The 22233-nt window shown below is 34.4% G+C and overlaps 1 protein-coding gene across 1 annotated transcript; it reads left to right on the forward strand.

Annotated features, from left to right (window-relative positions):
- Positions 1 to 2968: 2968 nt before the first annotated feature.
- Positions 2969 to 4668, forward strand: LOC134806296 (achaete-scute complex protein T3-like). The gene is made up of 2 exons (XM_063779518.1): positions 2969 to 4046; positions 4360 to 4668. The coding sequence occupies exon 1, from the start codon at positions 3326 to 3328 to the stop codon at positions 4037 to 4039; it is 714 nt and encodes a 237-aa protein (XP_063635588.1). The 5' UTR covers positions 2969 to 3325; the 3' UTR covers positions 4040 to 4046; positions 4360 to 4668.
- Positions 4669 to 22233: the final 17565 nt, after the last annotated feature.

A 22233-nucleotide genomic window follows, 5' to 3' on the forward strand; every position in this document is an offset into this window, starting at 1 on the left:
AATTTGTTCTGGGTTAATTGCCGCTAGGGTAAAAAACTGTTAGTTGTCATGTGAACAAATTGATCGTAAGAATAATTGACATTTCCACTGTGAAACCGTAGGGTTCCATTGATAATATTCGTAATTGATGTGTAATACTGGGAGATTGCAGATCTATATTTTAAAATTACCTAATACCTACATAACTCTAATCAAATATGTTTTAATTTTCTTCTGACATTTGACCAGCTCATATTCCTCTGTATAATTATGAATGGTCATAACCATTCTGCTTTTTATCAACTACAAATAAATAAGTCGGGTCGCGTGGGTGGTATGATTTGTAACATGGCGTGTCTACAACCCTCTCAATAAGATCATTTAACATTATCCTTTTTGGGTAATCCTTTAATAGTATAAATGGATGTTAACAAGTCGCTTTATAATAATTTGGAGATATTGTTTGTTAATAAATAGTGATGTAGTAGGTTTATTATTTTTTCTCGAGACCACTTTTTAGATCTACCTTAATAAAAGTATCTACATGGCAGAAGCGTGAGTAACTGAGTAAAGTTCACCTATTAACATTCTACACCCCTCAATATTTCACACAGCGCTAACGGAGCCCTAATGATTAAACGTTAAAAAAACTAATAGCGTAATAGTATAAACGTCTCATATCGACACTCCCCGCAGGTCATATCCGGTAAAATACAATCACGGGGTCGCAACCTCCTAGCTGACTGGCCGGTATATTTAATAATGTAAAAATTAGTTCGTTGTTGGTAAAAAAAGTGTAGGGTATACGCAATGAAACGGACACGTTATGCAACGGTTTAGTGTCCGTACATATCTTTAAATTTCTGAACGAAAATATTCATGTCTTTTGGTTGTTAGCAACACTAATGATGACCATAGTTAAACCCACAACAAAGAGAATGTAACCACTACACCCACAATAGCGATAGTTTCCAGCAGTCATTATTTCGTTTACTTTTTCGCACTTTGCTGAAGCGCATGAGTTTTTTGCGCAATATTTTGCGAGATGAATATATAGGTCATACTTAGCAACTCATATGGGACCAGCCCCAAAATCATGATACAAAATTGGCTGTTTCATACATTTTGGCAGGTCAGATGTTGATATTTTCTATGGGAGAATTTTTATCACGATTCCAAGGTTCGGGGCCACCATTTATATATTACAACGACAACAACGACAAGACGACACCCACGGCAGCGACGACGACAAGTGTTGGTATGACGTGTGATAAGGACGTGCCCTTAGGACGCTGAAACTCGATCAGGACGTATCATAATATGTTTGAGCGCTAAGAACTTGTGAGATATAATTTCAGGTGACTATAATATTATTTTCCAAAAAAAAAAATTCAATGTAGAAAGTGGTCCTAAAATATGTAGCTGTTTGCTCCATAGGAGGGCATATTCAATATAGTTACAAATCAAGTATTAGTCAGATCTTATCGGTAGCCACACGACATTTTTTTCTGGTTATTTTCGTATAACGAAGAAACAGAATATCAATAAGTATTTAATAAATAACGTAGTTATGCATACAATTTATAGGCATAACAACGCTATGAAAATTCAACATAATTTTTAACAGGAGCCTTAAAAAGAAGGTTTTGTCAAGTCCCACTTAAATTACTTATAGTCATTTAAAGCAAAGGCATCTTCTTGACGCTAACATAATACCACTTAAGTGTTAACTAATGAAAACAAATACCTCTTGAAGCAGTTTCGATTCAATTAGTAAGGCTAACAGAATCGAATGAGAGTTATTCGATCCACGCCATGGGATTGACAGTAACCGGTAGCTTTGATCAAAGCGCCGACGAATAAAACAAACTATCGGTAAGAAGTGTAATTCATAGCGTGCTTACAACCCAGCCTCATTCTATTAAGGCGTATGTGGTTACAGGTTCTTATATAGTTGAGCCTTTTGCTAAAGTATGTCACAGTAGGCCTAATTGATGATGACTGCGGTGCGGTCTGTCACCGCGGCGGCTTAGCTCACACGAACACATGCAACTTGAAAACTCTAAATATTTTAATGAATTAAAAATATTTATGCCTATCCACGTTCATAAACGTTACAAATATCGGTATTAGAGAAATGTGAATTAATGCGATGCACGGGGTATGTTGCATTACCACTTGGAGCGTTTGAGAAAGCGAGGCATGTGCTCGTGCTACAGTTATCGCAAGTTTCATCTGGCTTTATTTACGATGCAGGAAATTTACGTGATTATTTCAACGTAAAACTAATGACATAATAATGAAGAGTCCGAAACATCCAATATAAAATGCATAAAGGAATTGTGATTCTTGTTTTATTGGACATTTCTACGACGTCGGTCCGTCGACTGTGATTGGTGCAACCCACCCTTAGGAGAACTCTAGTCTCTACAGATTATTAATCAGTGAAAATTTTGCGAATTCAACTGTTAAAGTTTAAAGAATAATGCACCTGCATTATTTTATAGAGTTTTGGAGCGAGCTGCAAAATTGCTTGGACACATTACGAATGGATTATGGATGTAAACTTTAACAAAAATAAATGTTTATTCTATACCTTTTCTACGGGTTTTTATACGAGTAGGAATAAATGGGGGTCAAAAACAATTCGATTTGACGAACCATATGCAATATTTTTATTTTTGTTCAAATCATGTTTCTTCAACTAAGTACATTTTATTTTACCTATATAAAAAATTACATCTACATATGTGAATAATTATAATATATATTTAGAATCCTTTCAAATGCGAAATGATCTTAGTATAAATCTCCCTTCCCTTCAGATACGGAATCCTAAAAAAAGTTACTTTGAAGATTTACAATTTAATGAGTTGAGGTACTTAATTATTACATTATTTTTTGTATATTAAACGACATGTCATTTATTTAAAATGTAATGTGTTGTTTCTAAGTAGTAAGTTATTGTAAATGTACCTAACTACAACGATTCATAAAAAATATCAATTTACAATATTCAGTGGTCAACACAGAAAAAAACTGGGCACGCGTTGCTCGCTCTCGACCACGGAGCGGTCGGCGCACTACCCCAGGTACGGACCCGCACGTACTGGAGGGAAGGGATGATCGAAAATAATAGGGGAAGAGAATTTTAAAATTTATATTTTTTGCAGCCGGCGCAGGTGATATAACGCGTGCCCGTGCGCCGGCGGCTCACTTAAACGCGAAGCTCCGCTCCCGTCACTCGCGCTCCAAGCTCCCACGCAACTTTTATCGCTCAGTGCTTTTCTGGCCGTCGCGCGGACTGACCGCGCGCCCTTCTTCCGCGAACGACCGCGTAAATACGATGCTACAAGAAATACAACTCGTCCAGGGACAAACAAACTACGTCGTGGTGTCATCGGGCTACCCGTCTGGTACTACAGCGAAGAACACGATGGAAAAGAGGAATATACCAATTGCGCCTGCTCCTGAAAAAAATTACGTTACGCACGACACTCCACCGAATTTGCAGTATAGGAAAAAAGTTCACTTCAGAACGAATCCTTACACCGGACCGCAGGCCGCGTCGATAGCTCGCCGCAATGCTCGCGAGCGCAATCGTGTAAAACAAGTGAATGATGGATTTAACGCACTTCGCCGTCACCTGCCAGCTTCCGTAGTGGCTGCGTTGTCTGGCGGCGCGAGACGCGGTTCGGGGAAGAAATTAAGCAAAGTGGACACATTAAGAATGGTCGTCGAGTACATAAGATATCTTCAACAGTTACTGGACGAGAGTGACGCAGCTTTAGGAATCACTCGTGATCAAGAAAATAGAGAAAACATTCCAAATAGCAATACGCAGCCGATGACCTCGTTAGACTTGGACGATGGCTTCTTCTACGGCAGCAGTTCGCCTTGTTCCGAGAAGGCGGACTCTCCGGCCCCCTCCGAGTGCTCCTCGGGTGTATCTTCGGCATATTCTGCGGTAGACAGATACGAAGTGACCACTCAGCAGCAACTAGGGCCTATGGATGAAGATGAGTTACTTGACGTAATCTCTTGGTGGCAGCAGAAATAGCAAATAGGTAATTTCAACTGTTATATTTTGTATATATTTGTATTTGTAATAATAAGTTATATAAATTATTCGTACATTGTTATATTTACATGTTAAATAATTGAATACTTACATTTTAATTTTAATTATTTTAAAAATGATCCTACCTCATTATTAATTAATTTTGTTACCTGACTACTTAAAAAACACAAATCATAAAATATTTAATTGAATAATTTGATTTATTCCCTAGTTTGTTACATGAAATCATCAACTGTTTCTTTACCTATTTATATTAGAATAATGAATACATAGTTAATTTGATTTTCTTTTGTTCGCAGAACTTTCGATCGTGAGAATTTACGAAAGGACGAATCCCTCCGGTATATTTATGCATTCATGATAGTTTGCATTTATGTGAAAACAAAAGACTTTTTGGATCTCTAGTCAAAGACAAGTGCCTTAATTAATTAAGCCTTATCAATTAGATAATAGGTTAACTATAAGATAATGATGTACCTAATGACACAATGATTATGCTCGTTGTAGAAAGTAGGCGAAGCTTTGTAATTAATGCTCACCGATACAGAAAAAATTGTAAATACCTATTAGAATAAGATTAGAAATAAATTATTTATTTAAAGCTGTTATTGTTCTTCTTTTCCCGTGTGCCATATATATTCCTACAAAGTACTTACTAGTTTTATACAGCTACAAAAACCCTCGAAGACCCGCATAAGTTACTTGTATCGTTATTTTACTTCGAAACATTGGGATAAAATAACTTGAAAGTCATCAAAATTGGTGTTTTGATGTTAAATATTTGCAATATTTTTCATTTTTTTCATTTAGTAATGAACTGACCTAACATAATTTTAATTAAAACCTGTAAAATATTTTGTAATTCGATCTTAGTTCATAATTCGGACGATGATGATGTCTGTGACCAAGACAACTTTGTATTACAACAATTATCTTGGTTACTACGAATAAAACAATTTATAATTCAACATTATTTTAGTCGCAGATTCTGATATTATGAATTATGATCAGAGCCCGGAATTCTCGTAGCATTTTTGAGCTGTCATAGGGACTTCTCGTTTATCGACTTCCGATGATACATAGGATTATCAATAAATACAGAATACAATATGTCAAATATGATTACGAGTAGAAGTAAACAACATGCAGTCGTATCGCGAATGAGCGATTTATTCGAGATAACCTTTGGATACCAACTTTTAGGAAATTATAAATAGAAATTAAAATAATAATATTTTATTGTTTCTTATAAATAATTTGTGGACTGCTTATGCCTTTTATATTATTATTTTAATTTCAATTTATAATTTCCTAAAAGTTAATATCCAAAGGTTAATCTCGAAAAGATCGCTCATTCGCGATAAGACTGCATGTTGTTTACTTCTACTCGTAATAATATTTTACATATTGTATTCTGTATTTATCGATATACATATGTATCATCAGAAGTCAATAAACGAGAAGTCCCTATGACAACTCAAAAATGCTACGAGAAATCCGGGCTCTGAATTTATGATGTAGGTAAGCTCATGCGAAATCGAGATTACGATGGCTGAAGTAAACAAACTAATTTTTTTGTGGAATTGTGGCAAATTAGCAGACTTTAATAATGTGTTCTATGTGTAATATTTCTATGATCCGTAATATTTTTGAAAGAATATTGCAACGACATCCCACACGAAGAGGTTGTAAGAACCCTTAAAATTGTTATACCTACCTATTCGAGGTTTAATTTTAGCACCCCGCACTGTGGCAACCTGTGACAAGCTTCTGGCTTGCACTGCACGCTATATATATAGTAGGCACAGAGGATCTATAAGCTAAGCTGCGAATAAAAGACATGGCAAAACTACATGTAGGTACCTAACAATACGTATTTTCAAAATCGCAGAAGGTGGTAAATAGAGGTACCTATTTCACTTAGTAACCTAGTTAATCGTATAATTTGAACTAAAGCTTTACTTTAAAATGTTGTTTTACTACAATCCATAAATAATTAAAAACATATATGTATCAAGTTATAATAAATACATTTATTACAGCAAACTCGTGTATGCATATGCAAATTCTTTTTTATTTATTTTTAAAGATAAGGTAAGGTAAGGAATAGTTATCTGAAGTTTATCTTAGTCAAGTACGGTTAACTTCACTTCGTACCTTGTCACAGTGACATTAATATAGGATTCCGGCCCTCATGCCAATTGTCACTATGACAACTTGACTAGGTCAAGGTACGATAATATATGGTACATACCGGAATCAAGTTCCTGGACTGTACGCTTCTTGGAAATGGTAATCACTTAATAGCGGAATGCATCTAACTGAGGTTACAACTAGAAATAAAATTATATTACATTAATGAATATGAAGGTTGACAAAATAATTAAAAACAGTTCCTGTTTATTACAAGCACTATTTACCTACCATTACAGTAAATACCCCAGCACGCACATTTTTTGCTGACGCTGTCGCAACGTGACAAGCATCAAAGAAATCGTATCCAAATTGAAATAAAGTTTTACTACGAAATTTTGAATTCATTTATAGTCGGACTGCCACGCGAAGCAACGGGGTGAGATGCAATCGCGAGGAAACGTTTCCTAAAAATAATAAAAAAATACCTCACACGAACCAAATCAACCATTATTATACGACAGGACCATGAGGGCAGATTCTATTAATTTATAACCAATGTGGGTGGATAAACTGACATTACTTTTTTATTAATCGCAACGTGGACACAACGAATAACTGTTATTTTGTGCTTTATTAAGATATCCAAATTCATAATAACAACATAGCGACTATAGCGAGGTATAAGGGATGAGTACGTGTAGCTGGATTATAGGTATTGTTTTATTTTGTCCGTTGTTAAAATCAAATCTATGAATAAAATAAAATCTAGTAAGTTTTCGAATTATGTGCTAGAAAGGAACTAGACTTGACGGATGCACATTTTTCTTTTTTCTGTTATAAGGGTACATTTGCTACCTAGTAAACACTTTTATGTACACAACACATGTTTACAAAAATAAATTACAGTAATAGAAGTACAAAGGCGAACTTATCCCTATAAGGGATCTCTTCCAGCTAACCTTCGCCCAAGTTCATTGAAAGTTAGTTAATTGTGGTGGTCAGGTCAGGGTCAGTTATCTCTGCATCTTACTGTACATAACTTCGCCGTAACTAGCATTAAATCATAATAAATTGTATCATGGGCGTTTAGTAATTCATTATTTAGGATCTGGAATAAGTTTAGTATGATTTTCAAAATTTACATAAAATAAGGCGAAGTTGAGGAACGGTGGCGAAGGTTATCCTGGATTTTTTTTACTTTAAAATAGTTTATACGCAACTCTATTTATTATGGATTTATGGTGAATATTTCTTGGTAAAATTATTTTTACTTGGGCGAAGCTGGGAACCAACAGAACTATGAAGTTAGATACTTTTGCCAACCCCTTTTTCAATAAATTGCAACTTTGATAATGGGGTTTACTCATAAAATTTCTTAGAATAGAACGTTTAATTGTAATAAGTGCATCTCATTTTACGATTTAATTATAAGTCCATAATGTAGTTTCCCACACGATGCTTGATTATGATATTATTTTTAATCGGTTTCATCCACTCTTTAAGTAGGTAAGCATGGTATAACTTTTAAGTAGTACACTATTTCCTTCGATGAAGCGACGTGAGGACTTAATTTCAGTCTTGCGTGATGTGATGATATACTCACGGATTACTTACCATTACAATATGGCAACTCGCATGGTGCAGTATTAAAATTTTCCTCAGTTATTTTGGTTGCAAATTTTTATACTTCGATTCTTGTTTCTATAAAAACTGATTTTATTATAACATACTTTTCATATAGTAAAAATAACCTAAAATAGTAGCCAGTAACTGCGGTCACCGCCATTATTATCGCTCTCAGTTCAGTTACGTCCCCGAAAAATAAATCTAAACTTTAAAATTTATTCTGCAAGTAGGCATCAACGGCTCTTACAAGTCAATTCAACCTTTACAATAACATCATATCGTTTGAAACTATATAAAATAAACATTCATAAAATGTAGCACAATATACCTACATGTATCCGTTTTATATTAACATTGCTCTCCATAAGCCATTGCTATAAATACATAGGTATTACGATAGTCGGTACGTATCGCAAAAAAATGCAGTTACAAAAACGGTTATTGTAGTCCCTAGTTTCACTCAGGATTATGCAAAGTGACGTCATTTTTCTGTAATGAAACTCTTAAAGCTTGGGTAATTAGCTGATTAATAGCATCGTGAGGTTTATTTAATGTGATAGCATTAGCATAGCATTAACTTGATGGAATTAGCATTGACTTTCGTCGTCATTGATTATAATAGGTATGACCAGTGACTTTCATTTGTTACTTTATTTTACCCACGCTAAGTTTTTGTTGTATCTCACAAAAACACTTAACTATTAATACGTCGACGTAAATTATATTTGATTCGATTGTTAGAGCTTCTGACAAATTTACCTATTATTTATATTTTCGTGTGAGAGCGTGTTACCAGACTATTTCTATAAAAAGGTTATTGTTTTGATAAAAAATGACATGCCACTGGTATCTGATAATAGACGTGGGCGGGGTTGTAACAAAAGAGGATTGGTTAGCACCAGGGAAACACAATACCGTCTGTTTTTAGATTCGGCTGTTAAATTAAGTTTTCTAACTTCGGTCTCCCTTTGTGTGTTTGTTTTCACGTTTTTTTACTGTCTCACTATACAAGCGAACATGTTTAGACAACCTGTAATCATATCAAACGATTGTTTGCTTTAGTCAACAATAACAAACTTCATTTTATCGGATGTTATTGTGATAGCTTAATAATTGGTCATTTATAATTTTTATTTTTTAATATACATATAATACTTAATATATTATATCATTTGTATACAATGAATACTACTTTTAAGGTTAGTTGTCTGATAATAAAGATTTTTCATTATGCTTTCATTTCATATGGCATTATGTGTGTCTAATCTTAGTGTATGGAAAGCGATCATAAAGTTATTAATCGCGCAGTTTATTAATCTAGATTTGCCAACGCAACTCCGAACACTGATCAATTGATCATCTATCGAACCTTTTATTATTTATATTTAACTAAAGAAAGTCTCTTTGACATTGATTTAAGCATATATTTCACATCACGCTTAACGCAACATATGATACATGTTTAATTTACAGTATTTATATATTATCTAACTGCCATTTGAGCATTAAAATTTGAGTAGCAGTGTGTGGGTTGGCGCAATAAGCGGTGCTTTTATTTATTTCTTTCAAGGGCTATTTACTAAACCTTATCACACAGATAATAAACTTGACAAAAGAGTTAGAATGTCGCACAAAAAGCAACAATAAGAAGACCGCTACCGCAATCCGTCAATTAATTAAGACTTGATGATGATATGAAAGGCGGCAAGAATCCGACAGAAAGATGATACCACCAAATAAGCCTGTCAAACAATATAAGTCGTTAAGTTCTTAGCCACATGGTGCATATTTTATTTTACCTGTACATAGATAAAGGACAAGTCAAGACAGAAGCCAGACGCTTTGCTACCGTAGGCGACGGCGAGCGATAAGACCGAGTATAGATACATCGTAAAACATCATTAGCACGATAAACTGCCTAAAAGCTGCTTTTACGGAACCGAAAATGCAGGATGTCTCCAAGATACGCACACTTAGATTGAATTTCTAATAAAAAATAATATTATTTTGTACTATAATGTATAAAGCGAGAATCAATTTAAAGATAAAGATACTCTACATTACGTCTTACACGTAAATTCAGTTATTGTAATTTAATCATTAATCTTACCAATTTCAAATTTAAATTAGTGCAACAGGTTTATACGGCTATCGTTTTCCAAATAGCTGCTATCTCATATGACAATATATGAGTTGCAGCCAAAACCCCTTACTTTTAGTTATTTATGCATGGTCTCATTTCATATCGATTTAATGAAACAAACATCATTTATGTGTCTATACAGGGTGGCTAAAAAATAACTGCATTCCCGTTGGCAAGGAGGTTTGGGATTATACTGAGCAACTTTTACTAACGGACCAATCCCGAAATCACGAAAATAATTTGGCTGTTTCATACATTTTGGCTGGTCCATTTTCTATGGGATGGTAAATTTTTTTTCGCGATTTTTGGGGTTGGTCCCATATTAAAAGTTGCTCAGTATAATCCCAAAACCTCCCAGGCAACGGGAATGCAGTTATTTTTTAGCCACCGCGTATACCACTTCCAAAATACATTTTATTGTTATGAATCGCAATAAATTTAATAATACTGTAACTTTTATAACCTGAAATTTAAATATATTTTTATAAACTTTCGAATCAGAGTAATGTTAGATAAGTACAATGAGCTGCGAAATGGTATGGAGATAAAATATGAATTCATTGATTAAGTCGCCATGCACTTTTGCGGCTGATGGTACCTACGTCGAACGTGCGTTACTGCTCTGACCTGCAGCATGCTGCATCGATAGCAACTCGTTACTTAATAGTATTAATAATAATCCAATTGAATATTTCGGGTGGGAGAACAAAGGCCGGCAATACGGCTGTCGGCCGCATTAACGCCCTACCACAATAAATCCAGGAGGTCCGTCGCCACGGGGCTAATTACTCTGAATATCGGTTGATATACTGTCTACTTAGGAGTCGTGATGTATGGCCGCACTCAAAGGATCGGACGCCGCGGCCCGAGGCATCCCGCTACGATGAAACACGATGTTTAGGATAACGACGCACCTAGGACGTTAGGAGATCACTACTAATTGATGTATTTCTATTTAACACTCTCATTTTATTATTTTTATGTATCAGCCTTAAGACTAGGAAGTAGATACCGGCAGCTAAAAGATTTATATCAAAGCTTGTTACACCCTTTTATGATAATTTGAAACTATCAGATACAAAGCAACAAAATTAAGTGAATTTCAACGGGCGCTTAAAATAACTGGCAGATACCGATACACCGTAAAGGATGAATTGAATTATGGCCATCGAGAGGGATTTAGTTATATTGATTCGGTCGATTCAAAATCAATGACTTACCTATCACTATAAATAGGTAAGTATTCAAATTGACTTTATTTAGAAAATGTACCGAACCGCGAAACACTTCAATCACTGCACTTTCATGTGGATTATTTCAGAATAATTAATCACTAGGGTACAACCGGGATAAGTAAAATACGTTTTGGAAAAACCTCATTATTCTAAAGTAAACTTCTAATTTAGTTTGTATAGGTAATAAATCGAAATACATGTCATAATATGTGACGTCCCACGGTCAAAGGTACCTTATGGCGGGTATGGAGTTATGCATACCCCAGTAATCTACAATAAATAAGCTATCGATAACACAAAAGATCAACCTTCTAGGTTGCGTAGTTACAGAGATATGATTTTTTGAAAATAATGTTGTGAAATGAGCAACTTTACGATAGAGAAGTTTTAAGTTTAGCCGCCTAAAAAACTATGTTCCTGAAGTAAGTTACATAGTTGACTACAAATAATAATGCCTTATATATCTGAGATTAAAAAAATATTGCGACTTGTTCTGTAATGCAAATAGAAACTTTTGATATCGACTGATTTATGTGTATACTAACCAATCTCTTGAAAATAAAGTTTTATTTCATTTTCACGATTGATTGCAATGAGCTCTCAAGATTTAAATTTTATCTATTAGAAAACGACACTGACAGACAGTTTAAGCAAAAAACAATACCGATTTAGAGGTGAAAATGTATTTTCTGACTTTTTCATATAAAATCACAAAATTGAATATTTTTACTTTTAATGTGACACACAATCAATTTTTCTGAGCACATATGAAAGAAATTCTGTCATTCAAATGAAATAAATCCTAAAACCCCAACTAAATACTATATTTAACCCCTTATGCCACTTTAAACTTACATAACAATAACAGTATTTGCTCCATACATTTACGAAAAGGTACCTTATGGAAATAAATCTAATAATACATCACTACAAAATATCAATCATATTATAGTTTATCTTTTATGAATAGAAAATATTAATTTACATTAAACTGCCCCCAATTTAATTAGTTCTTCGTCATAATAATCTTAAAAAAGACCAATAATTTGTATGTAATGAAAAGGTACCTTGTGGTCAAGTTACATGATGAGGCATGATGATGATGGAACAGTTAGGATAAACTAATAATATTTTGGGGTTAAGATGGTATAAATCGTCTATTTCTTATCAATAATATATTTCGGTTGCTATTGAAGATAAGCGGCATTGAGGTTCAATGACCTCAGATATTCCATAAGGTAATGCGTCGGGTATTGGCATTTTTCAGCAAACCAATGGCTGATTTACTGCATGCGACCAAACCAAATGAAGATTATTCTAGTTAAGAAAGACTTGACGAGAGTAACTTTGGTATAATAGCAGTCTACTTGGATTTGTGATGTCGGTCTATGTACGGTTATAATATTTGCGAGGCGCCCCAACCAGAACTGAAATTATCAAATTAGTTTTGCAGAATGCTAATACAGTTCCCTACCAAACTTCTTTTCCCGTATTGACTAGTTTTTTTGGGAATTTTCAATCTTTTTTCCATAAGGTACCTTTTCTACTAAACTCTGAGACGACATAACTAGGCTTATAACTAACTTATAACAAAAATAAAAACAGGTAAACAAACGTTAGGCATTAAGGTTTCAGATCACACAATAAAAAAAAATTGAGCATTTTTTCACCTCTTTACAAAACATTTAATATCTCCGAAACTAGAAACCCTCATAAGGTACCTTTTCCCGTGGAACGTCACATATAAAAGACAGATAGTTCAGGACGCACGTCGTACGCTGAAGAAGTACTTGTGATAAATAAGTATCTTATTGGATTCGGAATGAAGTCTAGAAAATCCTATCTCCATTATTTATAATTTTAATTACAATTGAAAATAAATGAAAAGTAGACATGTTATTTTTCTATCGAGTCAACTTTAACCTTTTACGATTTTGCTTAGACTCTGCCCTCGTAAATATAGTCTAATTTCCGAGTGATTTTTTTCATGGCGTTTACTCTAATAGTATTAAAACGTGTAAAAATTCCAAATAATATGCAATTTTGCGTAAGCCTCTTCTTAAGCTTTCTATAAACTATTTTTTTTGTTCCGATATTGGGAAGTTAGGTTTTATGAAAATTAAGAATAAAATTGAGAAAATAGCAGAACAATGTTGTTACGTTAATATTATAAATTAACACTGTACAAAAACCACTCGACAGAGGTATAAGCAACTCTTTGATTCAATCACCTGGCTCATCCTCATCATGTGTCCCCAGAAATTTTCTATTGTGCAAATATCGACGAATGGGGATGAAAGTTTCGGATTGCACAAAAGGAAAGGGTGATCTGGTTTTTGCACAACGCGGCACTTCTATCTATTTGACCGTGAAGCACGTGTTTTGGTTTCACCCGTTAGTATGCGTCCACGCACCTTTCGTCAGCTTGTGTTGAGCACGAGGACAATCATCTGCCGATGCATTTGTCATATTTGTATAGATGCTTCAGAGAAAGGTAGTCAAGGTGCGCATTATGAAGAATATTGGTTAGATATAGGCAGCAATAGAAGAGTAGTTGCAAGACTATACACATAATTACGGCCGAAAAACCCGGGGTTTTCACCTTAACCATTTTTTTTTGTAAAAATAAGCCAGAATAGAATAAAATATAATACTACGTTTGTATGGGGGAGCGGTCACGTGCCATCGTCCACTTTCGTCTTAAGTATAAAACATAAGTATACTTATTTACACTGTTTCAGTGTACTAGCTAAGCTAAAACACTTTCTACGAAAATAAATCTAAATTAATAAATATTAACTTGCAAGGGAAACCAATAATCAAGTATGGTTTTTATGATCACAAAATGTTATAAAACAATTCAAGTAAAATATAAATATTATGGCGTTCTACTTTTAACAATAACCATAAGATCCAGACCGGATATGTCGTCAACCGTACAGTCAGCAACCTACACAACTTATACAGGTATATGCTACATTTATTATCAGTAGTTATTAAAATATTTCTCAGTGTCCACAATATTATGTGGTATAACTAATTGTATAGAAGTATATACTCGTAATACTGTCACTGTCGTTGTAATTATTAAATAATCTAGTAATTATTAAATTATAGAAAAAAACCGACTTCTCAAAATAGTTTGAAATGCCATATAAATTCATGGCTGGTATTTAACTGATCATCAAATATAGTAATCGACTTCGTCACCTTTGTCTGGTAGCATATTTCATTTCTGTAAGGGTCGCAGTTCTAACCTAACCTAACCTTACCCACTTTTCTAGTAGCATTTCGTTTCTCTAAGGGTCGCAGTTCTATCCTAACCACTTCTGGGTTACCACAAAATCGAAATCACCAAACTATGCGTCGTTGCAGAGTTCTGTTCTGATCATCATAAGCAGTTCCACTTCATCAAATGCGACAGTTTTTAATGAAAATGCTTGATTTTCTGATGAAAATACATAAATCTCTATACGCATGCCTTCACGATTTGAGGAGTTCCCTCGATTCCTCACGGATCCCATCATCAGAACTCGAGCTTGATGAAAATGTGGCTTTAAAACTTAACTTGCTTAACAAATATAACGAAGAGGACAAATTTAATGGCCAAACGTGAACTATGCGTCGTTGAAGAGTTCCGTTCTGATCATGATCAACAGTTCCACTTCATCAAATGTCACTTTTTTGAATGTATATGCCTAATAATATGTATGCCTTTAAGATTTGAGGAGTTCCCTCGATTCCTTATGGATCCCATCATCAGGACTGGGTTTTGATAAAAACGAGACCAATCTGTATGCATATACATACAATCAAAAAAATAATTTTCAATATCGGTCCAGTAATGACGGAGATATGGAGTAACAAACATTAAAAAAAAACAAAAAAAAAACAACCGAATGGATAACCTCCTCCTTTTGAGATTTGGAAGTCGGTTAAAAAAAAATCAAACGAGGCGAGGTGATAATCCCATTCTGACAATAAAAGGGTCAACAAAAGTATGTACCTACGTGAGAGAGAGAACAACAGTTATTTAAATTTTTAACGTTAATATTCTAATATTCATGTGTATCAATTTCGTTACGGTCCTATACTTATTTTTAAAATGAATATCAACAAATGTATGTAATCAATAATTTAATGATACAAAATATTTGTCACCGACTGTACTTCCATTGACATATAGCATGGCTTGTGCCACTCAATCGGCACCTGAAGCCTACGGGACACCTTGCCCACATCTGCTCGAAGACATAACTGTCCGAAATGCTGATACTAATCACTACCTGTTGCCGCAATCATTTATCTCGCTTGATGAAGATTTCAATGCAATTTGGGTAACGCAACGAATGTAATCACGATGTAAAAAATGACAAGTTTATATTCAGCTTGATTGCAATATCGTGCTGGCTTTTTATTTTAGACAGAATTTGTTTAAAATGTTCTGGATGAATTAAAACACTACTATCCGTTCGCTTCAAGTTGGCCGTCGATGACCGTTACACGATAATGTCACAGGTACAATAATTACCTACTATACTATATTTTACTAAGAGAGTTTAGACTTTGAAGACACGCCGCCATCTTGGAAAATGTATTTCACTGCAGAAATTCGACTTTTACTTTGCACATTCACGTTGTTTATTGTATATTATTTATTTAGAAAATCGCTACATGTATGCCTATGAGATTTGAGGAGTTCCCTCAATTCCTCATGGATCCCATTCATCAGATCTGAGTTTTGAAACAAAGAATATGTTCTAAATCGGTTTAAATATTAAGAAGTTCTGTGGTAACAGTCATACAAAAAAAACTGTTGAATTGATACCGTCAGCGGAGTAAAGTTACAATGAAAATTTCTAGCATCAACGCCTTACTAAAATGGGTCCTTTCTTCATCCCTGCAGAAAATCGACCACCGTGCGAGTTCTCACTCATTTCCAGTAAAATATAAGAATCAATTTCACGGCACAAAGCACTTCTTGCTAAGAATGATATGTTTTGTAAACATTTATAGATTTAAAAGTAAGTTAACACCAACAATTTGTCTATCCAGGCTTAAGTTGTGATCTTATCATCGTATTGTTGTGTTGTTCGGTTGCAGATTGGCACGGATATTTGTGGCAACAATAAAGATTTATATCTTTTTGAACGTATTACTTTCTCCATGTTAGTTGTAGGGAAAGAAGGTTTTTCTTTCTCTTGGAGTTTGTATTTATTTCATGTAGCTGTGTAATTAAGTACTTACTTAGTTAAGTTTGAACAATTATATACCTATTATGTACATTATACGCCGTAGTTTTTATAAACGTAGCAATCGTCGGCGACGCCGAAGCGCCCTCACTGAAATTGCAGACGCTTGTGAATTAGGTGGGATGCACGCTTGCTTACCCCGGAATAAAAAATACAGTGATGTAATGTAAACAATGTTTTGAATTGTTTTGATACACCTAATTGTATTAAGTCACACCGATCTATTCTTCTCAAGCGAGTCATGGCAACTCGTGCTAGCCATGTAGTTTATTACCACATGGACCTACGAAACATTTGACCGCCAGTTCAAGTCCGTTTCTACATAAAATAATCATACCTACAATTAATGACGAGCAGACCGCTGCTATGAAATATTTCTTTTATCTGAATCGGTTTGAGGATCGATATTTTTTCGATGCTGGCGCACTCTGACACATGGTTTTAAAACGTCTTAACTTCATTAAAAATAAGATTCCTATAAGTCATTCCTTAAGGCGGTGCTAGCATTATGTGTGGATGTATCGCACAATACTGACAACCCTTTTGGCGTCACTATTCTAGATCAGGTACTATTGTATTATTCTCCTGTGAAACCGCTGCTCTACTTTGGATATCTCATTCAATAACTATTTATGTAAGTATTAAAAAATAGGATCAGCCAGTATTAGTTACCTACTGAATGAATACCTACTCATTTTTGCTAATGGGAATATATATAACATTTGAGCTTTGTAATTACAACAAAATATTTTACTAACAAAATATGGAGAAAAAAAATGCACACTAACCTGATCATTTTTAGTTGTATGAGGATAAATTGGTATCATCAATATTAAGGTTTATCGGGACCAGTGCGCCCGTGAGGCAACAGCGACTATTCGACGATTACAAATACGATAAAAATAAGCGCAATTCCAGTGGCCTCATGAGCGCAATTTTCCTGCCTGTAAATGCTTTAAAATAATGTTGGAATACGATTAATCTAAACATAAACCGTTAATCTACCACCAAACTAGCAAAGGTATGTAAAATAAAAAGTTAAGCTCCGCAACCAAAATATTTGTAGTTTATTATTATCGCTCGTCCAGTATTTGAATGACAATAATGCAGGCGTAAAGCAAACAACGTTAGCCACTGCTTCAGAGACATCGACAGCTTACTTTTTTACATTCGTATATCTGTTTTATACTGAATTCAAACTTAAACTTTATTTCAGAGCTCGTTTGTTTGTTTTTACAATGTACATATCAACGTGATACACGTTTGGGAAAGTGAGCTATCGATATTTTATGTTAGACATTTACACCGGTGTTAACGAGGGAACCGTCCATAAAAGTTTTGTATCCAGACATAAATCTCCTACTAAAGTCAGAAGAAGACATTCAAATCAAACCTATAAATATGCGGTACATAATGAAATACGTCATTTATTATACAGTAAAAATGTAATTGGAGAAATTCCCGTAAACGTCCATGGAACGTTTGTACAAGATTGCCTATAACTTGGACTATGATTTATCACTTAGTTACTAGCAATTCCCTTGGTTTTTTTAAGTTTATAAAAACAAATAAATCAATATAATTATTATGAAGAATAAAAATAACAGTAGTAAAATGTGTACCTAACTGTAAAAATAATTTAGTATTTCTTTAAAGTAATATTCAATGAAATATAAATTAAATTAAATTAAAAATTAATTAAATTAAATTTTAATTATTCAATTAAATTTGCAGTTAGGTAATTACTTTTACAGTGTTTCTTATCATTTCATGAATACGTAAAAACAAGTCCAGTTTTCTACATCGTAAAGATAAGAGATTTGTGATTTTTACCCAAGAATCCATTTTGAAGGAGGCTAATCGTAGTTTTTGTTTGTCCCGTCTGCAGTTCCGTGAGAGCCTTCTGGTATCTAAGTTGTTATCATTTTGCGGTCAAGATTCTAAATGAGTTTTCGATGTCAAACTTAGAACGCTTTGGCGTCAAGATACCATAAATTAGATACTAAGCAACATTTCTACTCTTACATTATATAATATAATTACTTATGTCAAAAACTACATTTTTAAAGAATACAAGTAGTTGTGTACCCATTGCATACATAGGACGCCCTTGCTCGTAATAGAAGTTATGGAAGTCGTAGATCGCTTTTATATTACTTAGCTTCTATCTCAATGACACATAAAAATATTAATTAATTCATATTGTCTCGTCGTAAATAATATCAAAAATTACCTATTAAAGAAATACCGAATCTGATTAATTTATTAAGCCAATCAAAGAAAGCTTTTAATTTGACGCATCCGAAGTGTAAAGGACGTGATAAAATATAATCGTCATTTACTTAAGTGGTCGATAAGGTCTATAAGGAAGAAAAGTTATTCTTTAATGAACATGTTAAGGGCAGATATCTTAATCTGTATGGCGCCAATTCAAAAAGGCCTCCTTGATAAGAGTCCCAGTTTTATCAAAATATTGCCTTAGAATGTGTATAGAGCGGTATATTGTGTCATGCAAAAAATCCATCCGTTGGTGTTAATGGGAAAGGGTATTATGAAATTGGTTAAATTGTTGATTTTTGGACCACACGTATTAATTACCGCAGATAAAGGTAAAGAGCAGAGTGATGAATTGTATGTTTTTCTTTCTTTCTTTAAATATTTACTTTAGATTTACTTTTTTTTGCATTTATATCTGCATGAGGTAAACCTTATCAATTTCAATTTGTAAATAGCACTACTACATATAATTTGGGTGTCTGTTTCCATATTTGAAGCATCGCTAATTATAATTACAGGACGTGGGAAACCGTTTCCTACGGCAGCGACTGCCATAAGCCCCCGCGATAAATCACACGTAACAACTTAAGATTTATATATTGGTCTGGCGGGCCATGTCAGTGAAATAAAGCGGGAAAAGAAAAAAAAAAGGTACGGCAGCCCTATTCAATAATTAGGAAAATGAACTTCGTGGCGACCATTTAACATTCATATATATTATATACTATAGCAGACACAGATGTCGTAAGGCCGAACGATACCGTGGTATACCAATAGGTGAGATTTTAATAGAGCTCTAAGAATTACAAATTTTAAATAGTATGTACTCTTTACTTACAAAATATTTCAATAATATTAAATACGTTTTACAGCATTCGTCGTGTGTTGTGTCACGAAAAATAGGCGCCACCAGTCGTTGAGTTGCGGAAAATTAGTCAGGCAATTTCAGGTAGTTCAGACTACAATACGATATAGATCATTCGTTTAGGTATTGATGATGATGATGCTCTCCTGACCGATTTCAGTCACAGCGGCTGTGTGCTCTGCGGGCTCAGCACGGTTCCATTTTTATCGACTATCACTATGCGCGTCCCTTTCGCACTTACATACTTGTTAGAACGTGACAGGCATGGTGACAAGGGATAAAAACGCGACCGTGCTAAGCCGCCTGGAGTAGGCAATTTTTAACTCGTGTTATTAGAGTGTAGCTGATCAACTCTCTGGTGCGCCCTTAAAAAAAATATTGCAAAAATATGAACCACGTTCAATGTACAAGTCAAAAATCCATTACTTTTAAATAAAATAATGATAGTTTTAGAAATTATGTAGGTACCTACCTATAGTACCTATCAAACAAAATGAAGACGAAATCTTAAAGCCCGAGGCGTCTCGGTGGAGGGGCCACTGTTTAGGTGCTGTTTAGAGGATTTTTTGCTACGTTTTTAGTTTATGAAACGATATCCTAAGATCTCTTGTGATTTATTGATCGGTAACATTAGGCACCACTGGTTAGTATTCATAAGAGATTTGCATCTAATTAAGGAACCAGTAGTTAAACCAGAACCCATAGTGAAAAAAATATGCGTAAAATGAACATTTTTTTAAATATTGCCGAAGTTGTAATTAGATACTTTATTGTTAAGCGAAGTTTAAATATAACCGATGTTATTTATCCTCAAGCAATAAAATATATAATCGCTGATATCAAGCGATATTGTTTTGTATACACATTTGTATAGCTGACATGCGTTTATGTACGCAACTGGAAAATTCACAGCCTCTCGTGAATTACCAAAAGGCTTCTTGATATGCTTACAGTAACGCCAGTGATACACACTACCAGAACGTTTAAGTAACTGTCCTTATGGTATGCCTTAACCTCGTAAGACCCACCATACAAAGTTTTCCTATTTTTAATTTGAAACTTGTTCTACATATATGCAAATTGGATCGAATTTCGATTGTTTTAAAAAGCGATGAAACAAATGAGGAGAATTTTCAAAAAGGCTTATATTGCTATGAACGCCATACAAAAATATGTCCATTTGAAAAGACACTCCTCATTGAATACTTTTTTGGTTTATGAAAGGTTCTAATTTGATTGAAACGGAGTGTCCATTGTAATGCACATTGGGCCTCACGAGGTTAGAATACGAATTCTAACACGAACCGAGGTGTAACTAATGTGAAGACTAAAGTATAAGGTTATAATAGCTCTTTTCTTATATTATGTATTAGTGTACGTCTAATTCAGGTAATTCCGAATTACCCCGAACCGAACGTGATTCCTAGAATTACACATTCCATTATACAATAATTCCATAAATCCATTAAAAGTCTCTAAAAACTGACTATGAATTACCCAAACATATCTTGTATAACATTACAATTTAGATTTTCAGTTGGACACTTGGCCAATTCTCCACTGAAAACCAGCGCCACGGATTACCGCGGCATTTCACTGAGTATTATTTAGATTTAGCATAATAATATATATTCTAATGTTTATGGTGTGGCGTAAAATAAATGTATTTTCTTTCTTTTTTCTGTTGTGTCGACAGCGAATTAGTACGGGGTCCTTGGTGGTCTTACATGTTTAGTAGGTACCTAGTTATATGTAGGTATTGGCAGGAGAGTCGAGGTGAGGTGTATGATTAGCATTACACACACACACACACACACACACAGCTACGCAGAGTACTAATCGCAAAAACAGTATTAAATGAATGAATAAGTGAATGTGACTAAACCGCACTATATTGAGCTAAAAAATTAAAAAAAACTTTGAAGAAACTTTTTGGTCCATCTTGCAGTTGGCGGTTCAATTTGCCATCGGTACGAAAAAATAATACTAATTTCAAAATCTCGCTGTCCCATGATTTTGTTGTTGTATGCGTGACTTAACTTTAGTGCCCATACTTATACCTACGTACTCAAAGGTAAACTACTTAGATTTTTTTAAGGGCAATTTAATAGATTTTAGTGAATAAATCATTCAGACTCGAAACAACATCATTATTAGACTAATTCCGTCAGCAAAAGAATCGATTAATTTGCTTTCGGGCGGTACATCCAGTGTGTCACCCAGACAGCCCGCGGCCGCCGCCAACCGCCCAGGAAGCCCGACTCAACGCGCGAATAAGAAATAAATTCCCTGGCAAGCGTAACAAAGGTAAAGTAAAAAGGAAGCGTCCAACCCCTAGGCTACGCACAGATTTATACAGGTACAATATGCGCGTACGCAACAAACACTGAAATACCGCTCAGCGAAACCACTAAGTTAATGGATTTTTTTCCAAGTAAACTTGCAATTCGCACGAGTACCTGTGGAAATTATAACCATATTAATTGTTACTTATTTTTATTACAACATTTTTTTAACTAGCATCTTTTTCATTTAGAGGCCGTAGCAGGATAAGGGTGGAATCACATCTATCAGCATCGAGCCGCATTTTATATATGAGAAATTGCTCGTTAGTATGAAGATGAGTACGCATGCTTTCA

This window comes from Cydia splendana, chromosome 3, assembly GCF_910591565.1.
Source record: "Cydia splendana chromosome 3, ilCydSple1.2, whole genome shotgun sequence".
Classification (NCBI taxonomy): Eukaryota; Metazoa; Arthropoda; class Insecta; order Lepidoptera; family Tortricidae; genus Cydia; species Cydia splendana.

What these genes read in the sequence shown, in the direction of transcription:
- LOC134806296 (XM_063779518.1), top strand. Translation starts at nt 3,326, where the DNA reads ATGCTACAAGAAATACAACTCGTCCAGGGACAAACAAACTACGTCGTG.